Source organism: Cannabis sativa, chromosome 5, assembly GCF_029168945.1.
Source record: "Cannabis sativa cultivar Pink pepper isolate KNU-18-1 chromosome 5, ASM2916894v1, whole genome shotgun sequence".
NCBI classification, from domain to species: Eukaryota; Viridiplantae; Streptophyta; class Magnoliopsida; order Rosales; family Cannabaceae; genus Cannabis; species Cannabis sativa.
The window spans coordinates 22,224,357-22,234,636 of record NC_083605.1 but is presented as its reverse complement, the minus strand read 5'-3'; the positions used below and the strand labels follow the sequence as shown (position 1 = coordinate 22,234,636).

Here is a 10,280-nt window from a genome sequence, read left to right as displayed (position 1 = left end):
AAAAAAAATAATTTGTTATGTTATGGCTTGTGGTGAGTTTTATTTAATGTTTGTTTTTTTTTTTATGAACTTTATTTTCTGTTTTTTTTAATGTTTTTTTTATGTTATGTTTTTATCTTATTTTATGTTATGTTATGTTTTTTTATGAACTTTATTTAATGTTATGTTATGTTTTATTTACGGCTTTTTTTCATTTGCATCGATATTTTGTCGACATGGTGTCGACAAAATATCGACAACTTCTAAAAAAAGATAAATGCTTGTTGTCGACATGCTGTCGACAACTATTGACAAAATGTCGACAAATTGTGAATAATATGTTGGTTGCTTACTGTCGACAACATGTCGACATTATGTCGACATAACGTCGATAATGGTCGTCACTGACCTTTCCTTTTGTAATCATCGACAAACCATCGACAAATTATCGACATATCATCGATAACACTGGAAAACCCAGAATTCGACTGAAAACCAGATCTGCCAGATCTCAACAATTTTAGACCAAAAAACAGCAGTTCCAACAAATAACACACATATGACAATTTTAAACTACATAAAGTCAAATAAAATGCTTAAAACACAACTTACCCATTATAATGGTGTAAGATTCTTGAGTGATATTGGGTTGTGCTTCGGTTTTCCACCAACACCCACCGAGAAAACAACCATTCAAGAGGGAAGAGAGAGAGGGACGAGAGAGTGGGACGGACAGAGAGAAATTTTTTGATAAATTTTTCAGTTTTTTCTAGAGAGAGAGAGAGTGGTGCACGAGAGAGAGGGAAGAGAGAGAGAAAGATCAATTTCAGATTTTAGCTATTTTATTTTTTTTTTTTTGAAAAAAAAGGGTAAAATGGGAAGTTTATGTAATTAATGGACTAAATTTGTACAAATTAAGGGAAGGTATAAATTTTGATATGGCTTGTATTATTACGGCCAAAAAATGAAATTTCCCTATATATATATATATATAGGGAAATTTACACCCACTACTGTTTTTTCCCAATTTATTACTTTTATACTGTTGCACGGCAAATACAACATTTATACTGTTTTTTTTTTTTTTGGCAGTTTACTGCCTTTAAAACTTTAGCCGCTTGATGTGAGTGGTGTTTGTTTTTCATTGCCACTTGTCACGATAGGGTTTTGCCACGTTTTTTTTTTTTATAAAAAAAAAGTAATTGTTTTGATTTTGACGGTTATGTGTTATGATCAAAAAGTGTTGTATTTATGTATTTTTCTTTTATTTTTTTTATATTATTTTCGAATCTAAATTTTGTAATTGGTATTCTCTCTCACCTCAACTGTTCATCTTCTTCCCCATTTTCAGTTTGCTTAGACGGTTGTAATAGTGGGTAGTTTTTTCATTTTAAAAAATTTCAAATCCCATCCCACTATCTTAAACTTCCCTCTCATTTTCCCTCCCATTTTTATTATTTTTGTCTATAAATACCTTCATAGTTCTTCATAATGGCCGTTACTCGTTCATCACCATCTCCGGCCAAAGTTACAAAACCCAGAAAACAATCGCAGAAAACCAGACCCAAATCAAAAATGGGTAAAAAAAATCTGAAAGAGAACCCTCCTAGCCCCACTTCCCCTTCTGTTAAAAGAAAAACCATTGCTGGACCTTCGAAGAACACTCGAGGAAAAAGACCTCGAACTGTTGTTGAAAATTCAGACTCAGATTTTGAGTTGGATTCTGAATTTCTTAAGTCGCCTGTTTCTGTTAAGGTATTTTACTATTTATCTGTTGTTGTTTTTGAGGTTTTTTGTTTTTTTGTTAAATTCGATATTTGAGGTTCATATATCTGGGTATTTGTTTGTTTTTGTTTATGTATTTGTAATTGTTTTATATATATTGTTCGATTTATTTATGTGTTTTTGTTAATTTTTTATTTGTTGTTTTGTTGGTGTTGTTATTTTTTATTTTAGGGCAAGGGTAAATCCCCTGTGAAGGTGTTGCCATCATCAGGTGTTTCTGAAGAAATTCCTGTTAATAGGATTGTTGAGGTTTGTCATGTTATGCATTCTGTTCTATGTTTTTTTGTTGTTTTTTTGTTGTTGTTATTTTCGTAGTGTTTTTTGGTGTTTTATCAGTGTTTTCATTGTTCTGTTTTTTAGGATTGGGAATGCAAGTACACTCGATCTCAATTTTATCATTCTAGAGTAGTAACATCTGGTTATTACTCTGTACTTGGTGACATTAAGAGAATTCTAACTGAAAGCCAATTGGAAATTTTTTCAAAATCTGTGTTTGGTTATTTTCTTCGAATTCCTGAGTACATAATTCATTACCAATTGCTGCATTGTTTGCTGTTGAGGGAGGTTCAGCAGCCTAATGGGTTGGAGTTTTGGGTTTGTGTCCAAGGGAAATACCTTAGGTTTAGTATCGAAGAGTTTGCGTTGGTCACGGGGTTAGATTGTCATGTTGATTCTGATTTTTATCAGTTTAAGCAAGATGATAATGAATTGGTCAAATCTTGTTTTAAGGGGTACAAAAAAATTACCAAGGGTGCTATTCAGACTGCTTTTATTGCTGACAATCTTAAGGATAACGACGATCTTGCAGTCAAGTTGGCTGTATTGTATTTTGTGCAGTGTTATTTGTTAGGTGGTCCCCCGGGTAAAGTTGTTTCGTCTGAGGAAATAGATGTTGTGGATAGTGGTCGATATAATGAATTTGGGTGGGGCAAGCATTGTTTTGATATCACTATGCATTCTTTGAAGGGTAAGATAGATTCTGGTTATAAGAGGGTAGTTCGTAGTGACGAGGATGGTGGGTATTACAGGTTATTGGGTTTTCCTTTGGCTATTCAATTCTGGTTTTTCGAGTGTTGCCCGTATGTTATTGGGAAACTATCCTTGTACTCAAATGTTGGCATTCCAAGGATTTTGAATTGGCCTAAATTACCCAAGGACAAGGAGGGTATGGTGAAAATGGATGTCATGAACACCCTCATTTTCGATCGGTCTTTGAAAGAGGTAATCCTGTTGTTTTTTATTATTTTTCCACTGTTGTTTTAATGTTGTTTTTGTATACATTATTTATACTTTATGTTTTTATTGTTGTTGTTATTTTATAATTTCAGTTTCATGTGCATATTGTTTTTTGTTGGTTTTTGTTGTTTCAGTTAAAATTAAGAAACCTCACTCCAACTTCCGTTGAGAGATTGAGTTTGAGCCTCACTGATTTTTTCTCTGGTGAGACTACTCCCGAGGCTGTGAAATTCAAAATTAAAGGTGGTTCCAAGCCTGCTGGTCAACCTGGCTTGATGGGTTCTTCTTCATCAACTGCTCATGAGAATGTCTCCCGAGTTGAGTTTGAGGAATTTAAAAAGTGTTTATCTGTTGTTGTCGACGGCAAGGGATTCTTATGAAATCTGTTTTTGAGATGAACAAGAAGTCGGACATTCTTATTGAGGTTTTTTTTTTTTAAATTGTCATTACTTTTTCTGTTATTTTTTTAGTAGTGTTTTTATGTTGTTTTATACAGTTACTTAATTTTTTTTTTCTCAGTCATCCCAAGGTGGTCCCACTCACAATGGATCTCAGTCTGAAGATGCTCTTCGTACTTCAGAAAATGAGGATGATGAAGATTCCACTTCGGAGGAAGACGAGGATGATAAATTCGACGATGACAAAGGAGATGATCATCATGACGATGAAACTGATGATGATGATGATGATCTGGGTGGAGATGGTGTTGGTGCTGGTCAGGATGAGGCTCACACGGGCGATGTTCGTAACGATGAGGGTGTTGTTGTCCCCGCGGTTGTTTCGAGGGATGATGATACCGGCAAGGTCGATGATGCCAAGAATTCTGACCCTGTGGAACCTATTGCAGAGATCAAACAGGTGTGTTTCTTGTTTGGACATCATTTTTGGTTTGTGCTTTTTTTTGTGTGTTTCTGTGTTTTGTGTTTGTTTTAATAGTGTTTTACTGTTTTTTTTGTTATCAGCCTGATCAGTCTCAAGGTGGGGAGGAGAACATTGATGTTGATGCAACAATTGCATCTGCTGTTAAAGCTGTGGAGAATTTGGTTTGTGTTCATGTGTTTTTTTTTATATTTGTATTTATTTGGTATTATATTGTTGTTTTTATGGTGTTTTTATTGTACTGTTTGAAATTTAAACATAAGTCTTTTTATTTATCCTTTCTCTTTTTTAGATTGGTTCCTCAACTCATGCCCCTGCTCCTGTTGAGACTTCTGAGAAGACTGATCTTGAAATGGTTGTTTTTCAAGAGACTCCTATTTTACGTCCTCAAAAGAGGGATCGGAAGAAAGGAGCTGTTTTGAAATCCCCATTCATTGAGCTTGCTTCTGGTGCATCTAAATCAGGTTCATCCTCGGTTTCTCCTGATGATTCTGTGTATAAGGTCGTTAAATATGTGCGTGGTTTGTGCCCGTTGGACAACAAGATTGGTGAACCTGTTGATCCGCAATTGGAAGCTGATTTTGTCAAGTGGGTTGATTCAGGTCTTAGAAAGCATAAATCTAAGTAAGTATTTTTGTAGGTGTTTTCAGTTGTATATCTGTTATTGTTTTCTATTTATTTTTTATTTTTTCATTTCTGTTTTGATATTTTTTTATTTGTTTTTTTTAGCACAACAACTAATGTGTATTGTAAGGGTAAGGACACTATATTTCCGCCATTTCGTTTTGGTGTTGAGGACATCAGCAACAAGATGTGGTTTCACAACCTTGCCTACCCTAATTGTTTCCTTACCAATTCTGTAAGTTTTTATTTTATTATTATTATTATTTTACATATTATTTTTTTTATCTATTTTTTTTAATGTTTTTAAGTGTTGTTCTGTTAGTTTTTTATAAGTTTGAATGTTTTTTCACTTACTTTTTTTTATCTGTTTGTTCAGCACATTGACATCATTTTCTATTATCTTCGTAAGAAAATAATGTACTCAGCCGAGCCGAAAATCAAAGTCACCACAACTGATTGCCTCTTTTGTTCTAGCATAACAACTTTGTATGAGAGGTTTGTTGAGAAAAACAACGATATATCGGTGTTGTCTCTTTCTCACAATGTGGCCCAGTACATTCAAGGTGGTAAGATATTATGTGCCACTCCTTGGCATTTGGTTGATCATGTTGTTATGCCTATCAATGTAAAATTACAGGATCATTGGATTTGTGGTCGTCTTAACATAGTTGACAGGCGCATATATCTGTACAATTCACTGCGTTCTGGGAGGTATATGATCGTCGCCAAAGAGGCTTGCAAGCCTTTCTCTGTTATTTTACCATATTACTTCTCTATGTTAGACTTCAAAGGCCTTCGCAACGAAACTAAGTTTAGCACTATGGAACCGTTCCCTATTGTTGTTGTTGATGGTTTACCCGAGCAGGTCACAGCGTAAGTTTTATGTTTAGTGTTCAATGTTTTTTCACTGGTTGTTTGTATTTTTATTTTTTTGTTGTTGACTTTGTTTTTTATCAGTGTTCTCATAGTGTCTTTTTTTGTGTTTTTTTCCAGTGATTGTGGTGTTTTTGTTGCATCATTTGCTGAGTATTTCATTGATGGCAAACCCATCCCATCCTCTGATTTTGATGTGGAAATTCACCGCGATCGTTTGGCTGCGTTATTTTATCATTATGGGATGAAGAAGCAAACTGAGAACATTGAAAGTGAATCCGAGGCCCCTCCTAGCCTTCCCAAGAAGTGATTTGCTTTTTCAATCAGACTGTCATTGTTCTTATAGTTTTTTAATGTTGTTTTAATGTTTTTCATGTTGTTTTTCGTAAACAAACATTGGTGTTCTGTTGTTTTTCCTTACGCTTTGTGTGGACAATATGTAATCTTTTATTTTTTTATGTTTTTTCTTATTATTTTTATGTACAAACAAGTTGGTATGTTAAAGTTGTTTGTTTTTTCATTTCAGATCCATTCTTTTTTTGTTTTTTTTCTTATAGTTTCTCTGTTTTTTTGAATCCAAATATTCATTTCAGTATTAAAAACACAAACTGTTTCAATAACAAACTTCATATATATATTCAATTTAGTATCCAACATCTTTTAATATCCAATCTAGAGTATCAACAATTCCCAATGTAATCAATGTTTTTCAAATAAAAAACTGTATTCCCTGTGTATTTCAGAAATTTAAATTCCTCAATATCTAATTCTCATAACGTATGTGTAGTTTTCTTTTGTTTTTCCACTGTTGTTCTGTTGTTGTTTTTATTCCCTTCTCCGTCTTCTGCTGCATGTTCTTTTGTTATGCCCCAGTTCACCACATTTGCTGCACTTGTTGTGTTGATCCCTTTCCCATCCAGCCTTCCTTCTTAATGTTTTTGGTCTTCCTGATTTTACTCTTTCATGTGGAGGCAAGATCGTAATATTTTTCACTTCTTCGGTACCTCCCATTCACTTTGGTGTCCTATTGGGTAAATTGTCCTTGAATAAGTTGCTACCAATTTTTTTTTGTGTAGTAATACGAACGGTAGGTGTACGGGTCCATGTTCATCTCCTCATCACGGCCCTTTGCGTGCCCACATGGCATTTCATCTATTTGGAACCTGTTGCACGTGCATGTTCTTTTTTCTAGGTCTACTTCCCACGATTCTTTCATTCTTGTTACCTCAAACAAGTAATCTGTTGTTGCTTTAACCTGTTTTAAATTTTATTGAAAAAAAAAAATCAAACATAGCTGTAATTCCTACAACAACAATACAAAACTATTGAAACAGCACTACAACAACACTACAACACTACAAAAAAAACATAATTAATATTTTACCTTCAGATTCAATGAGTATGTGTAATTTTTCAACAGTATGTCTTCTCCAGTTGGTGATAGCTTAGTGAAGGTGTTTTGTGCTTTTGTCCTATTAGTATGCGTCCATTGTTGCACCAATGCTCTCGAAGCATTCTAGCGGCGTTGTAATTGGTAGCTCCCTTGCTGCCAAATTTGCGGCGTTCGATGATTCCGATATGTTTGAGGTCATTGTGGAATACCTCTTGTTTTGGCTATGAATTCTTGACCACTTTTCATACCCGATTTTTGAGGTAAGGTCTTATGCGTTTGTCCAATCCATCCAATTCAGCCATGTGGAACTCGAATTGCTTTTCCGTGTAGGCTTTCTTGCTCCAAAGAATGGCGGATTGTATTTGGCGGCATGTTGTTTGAAGCTTGTTTTAAGGTTGCTCAAAATGTGGTAACCGCAAAGAATCGTGTGCAATTTCGGATAGATTTCTCTCGCTGCTTTGATGAGGCTTTCATTTCTGTCTGAAATTAGGCATTGGTGTTCCCGTACACCATACACTTCTTTAAATTTTTTGAAGAACCATTTCCAAGATTGGTCATTCTCAGAATCTGCAACACAAAACGCTAGTGGAAAAATATGACCTGCTGCATCTTGTGTGCATGCGCACAACAAAGTTCCCCCATAAGCTGCTTTGAGGAACGTTCCGTCCACAACAACTATCGGTCTGCATGCTCCCCACCCTTTTATGGATGCATCCAACGCCATGAAAACAAAGAGCAAGCTGTTGTCTTCTGCCGTTTTCAGATCCACAAATGATCCAGGGTTTGTTTTTTCCACCATGTGTAAGAAACTCGGTATTAGGTTGTACGAGTCACTAGCATTACCTCTCAAGTCGTTTACTGCATGTTCCTTACTTCTCCAAGCTTTCATATAGTTCATTTTGATGCCAAATCTGTATTTCAACTCCTCTTTTATGTCCATCGCTGTTGCCTTGGTCTTTATGTTCAAGAACTTCGGTTTTATGCATTCCCCTATCAGTTTCGATGTTGCTTGCCTTTGGTCTTCATGCCTTATATTTATGGGGCATGTGTGCATATTTGAGAACCTATTGAAACAAAAAAAAAACAACAAAAACAACATTAAAAAACTATTAAAACAAATCTGTTGCAGATACCAATCATGTGTATTTCAGTACAAATTGTGAAAACAGGTCATTTGTTAAGGATGCCAACAAAAACAACATTAAAAAACTATTAAAAACCAACCTCCTGATTATGAATGTGTTTGTTGGCCCATTTCTCGATGCTCTTAGTGACCAATTGCAGCTTTCGTAAACACATTTCAGACTGTATTCTTGAGAGCAGGACTTCCACACTTTGTACTGAAAGTTGTTTTTGATTGCGTAGTAGCTGAGGACATTTTTTAGAGTTTCTTTGTCTTTGTATGCCTGTCCTTTTTCCACTTCGGGGTGTTGCTTGTCTGTTATTAACTTTGCATTGTTGATGTCAATTTCTGGATCCAGTGTTTTACTGGTGTTTTCAAGTTGTTCTACCATTTCTTCAGCAACCAGATTTGCATAGTCAATTATGTCGAATTTGTCCTCCTCATCTTCTATTGTTTCTGACTTTTCCCCTTCTTCCGTTTGCTGTCCCGTTGTGTATGATTCTGTTGTTGTTATGTTGTTTTCAAGCGTTGTTGTGTTGTTTTCGATCATTGCCACATTATATTCATTCGGTGTTGTTGTGGATATCGAATTTGGTGTTGCAGCACGTGTTGTGTTGTTGTTTTGCTGGTTCACACATAGTGGATATGTCGTGAAATCTGTTTCCTTCATTTTCAATTCCAAGTAAAAGTAGAGGCTTCGATCGTTGCATATTTTGATCGGTGGTATTCCTTCTTTAGCTTGGTACTGTATTTGTAGTGTTGTGCTGGTGTTTTCGCACCCCAATGAAGTAACCAGTATTTGCAGTAGCTCTTCGTACTTGCATTTTGTTGGTATGAATTCTCCACTAGCCACATAGTTCTCATAATTGTGATCTTCATTCCATTGTCCATTGCTCTTGATGAGTACTGGTAGACGTTCCATTACCTGTCATTCCAGGGTCTTATTTAATGTTAAAACAATTGTACAACAACAATAAAACAATAGCAAAACAACAAAAAAAAAAATCAACAAAAAAAATAAAATAACAACAATAAAACAACACAAAAACAACCAAACAGAAATACCCATTATTTTTTTTTAAGTTTTTATTATTATATTTGTCTGATACATATATGTATGAATGTTGTTGTAGTACTGACCGCAAAACAACATTTGAACAACCCTGATGTTGTGTTTGAATAATTGTACCAATTTATCGATTTTTTTTTTCGAAATCATTTTGTGTTGCAAACGTCAAATTAACAATAGAACAACCCTCATTTATGTTTTTGCATCATAAATTAAAGAATATCACAGTTGTGTTTTCGTTTTTTTGTTTAAAACTTCAGATCTAAATCTTGTGTTTTTTTATTTTTAATTTTTTTTGGTTTCTTAAGAATTAAATTATTTTTTGGGTTTGTTGTGTTTACCTCTGTTATTTTGTTGGGACAGTTTTCTGTACGTCTTGTTCTTCAATTCTGATTCCTTTTCAAAAAACTCTTCGCCGGATTTAATGGTTTTTTCTTTGTGATTTCCGTCTCCGGCGTCTCCTCACACACGAACAAGGTTGTTTCCCGTGTGTTTTACTGTTCACAGTAGAAATGAAATGATGTTGGGCTTGGGCAGTACAAAAGTAATGAAATTGGGCTTGGGCAGTACAAAAGTTGTTTTTGCCGTGTCCCAGTATAAATGTAAAGTTTTGGTCCAAAAGCAGTATTTTTGTAAAATTCCCTATATATATATATATATATATATATATATATATGGTCGATCTACATCTATTGTTTTGGATTTTTTGACTTTAGACTCTAGTGGGTATAGCTTAAAGTTAATTTAATTTTATTATTGTTCAGCTATTTTTTGTATTGTTCAATTTTGAGTTTAGTTATTTGGTACTAGTGAATTCGGCATATATATATTTATTTTAGATTATATATGATATGTGTTTGCCAGATTAAAATCATCGAAGTGCGCTTGTTCGAATTAAGGTTCTAATATTTCAATGACATATATGTATATATGTATGAGATTCATGATAAAATATAGGTACATTTTTTAATAATATACTAAAAATTGATTTTATTTATGAAAATACGTTTAAAGAAATTATTTTCACAAATATTGATGTGCCACATCAGCATTTATACCAGATTTCAAAACAAATACCGAAAATAAAAAAAATTGAAAAAATCTCGTTTCTAATAATTTTCACGTTTTGAGAGTTTTGAAAAAAGAAACCATTTAGTTACTTTTAATGTGAATAAGATATTAATTGGTTATTTTTTTATTAAAAAATTTATTTTATAACTTTACACATATATAAATAATAAAATAATCATTTTAATATGTGAGAAAATATATTTTTTGTCTCTAAAAAATAACGACTAATATTAAAAGTTACTTTAACG

General features: G+C 33.9%; 4 protein-coding genes across 7 annotated transcripts; 3 read left to right on the top strand and 1 right to left on the bottom strand.

Annotated features, from left to right (window-relative positions):
- Window positions 1–857: 857 nt before the first annotated feature.
- Window positions 858–3,380, top strand: LOC133038219 (uncharacterized). Its single transcript, XM_061116308.1, has 2 exons — window positions 858–2,985; window positions 3,135–3,380. The coding sequence occupies exons 1-2, from the start codon at window positions 2,716–2,718 to the stop codon at window positions 3,378–3,380; spliced, it is 516 nt and encodes a 171-aa protein (XP_060972291.1). The 5' UTR covers window positions 858–2,715.
- On the top strand, window positions 3,377–4,206 carry LOC133038218 (uncharacterized). Its single transcript, XM_061116307.1, has 4 exons — window positions 3,377–3,424; window positions 3,520–3,858; window positions 3,963–4,047; window positions 4,172–4,206. Exons 1-4 carry the CDS (start codon window positions 3,377–3,379, stop codon window positions 4,204–4,206), a joined length of 507 nt encoding a protein of 168 aa, XP_060972290.1.
- Window positions 3,415–6,346, top strand: LOC115718114 (uncharacterized). 4 transcript variants are annotated; one of them, XM_061115511.1, is made up of 6 exons: window positions 3,415–3,858; window positions 3,963–4,043; window positions 4,172–4,503; window positions 4,609–4,738; window positions 4,880–5,376; window positions 5,497–6,346. In XM_061115511.1, the coding sequence occupies exons 3-6, from the start codon at window positions 4,232–4,234 to the stop codon at window positions 5,684–5,686; spliced, it is 1,089 nt and encodes a 362-aa protein (XP_060971494.1). In that variant the 5' UTR covers window positions 3,415–3,858; window positions 3,963–4,043; window positions 4,172–4,231; the 3' UTR covers window positions 5,687–6,346. The 4 variants fall into 4 exon arrangements, with proteins under 4 accessions (XP_060971494.1, XP_060971493.1, XP_060971492.1 ...); XM_061115510.1 differs by having other exon boundaries at window positions 3,963–4,503; XM_061115509.1 differs by having other exon boundaries at window positions 3,415–4,043.
- Window positions 6,347–7,037: 691 nt separating this feature from the next.
- LOC133038217 (uncharacterized) lies at window positions 7,038–9,508 on the bottom strand. Its single transcript, XM_061116306.1, has 3 exons — window positions 9,303–9,508; window positions 7,994–8,817; window positions 7,038–7,833 (listed from the first exon to the last, which is right to left on the bottom strand). Exons 2-3 carry the CDS (start codon window positions 8,812–8,814, stop codon window positions 7,038–7,040), a joined length of 1,617 nt encoding a protein of 538 aa, XP_060972289.1. The 5' UTR covers window positions 8,815–8,817; window positions 9,303–9,508.
- Between the last annotated feature and the right edge of the window lie 772 nt (window positions 9,509–10,280).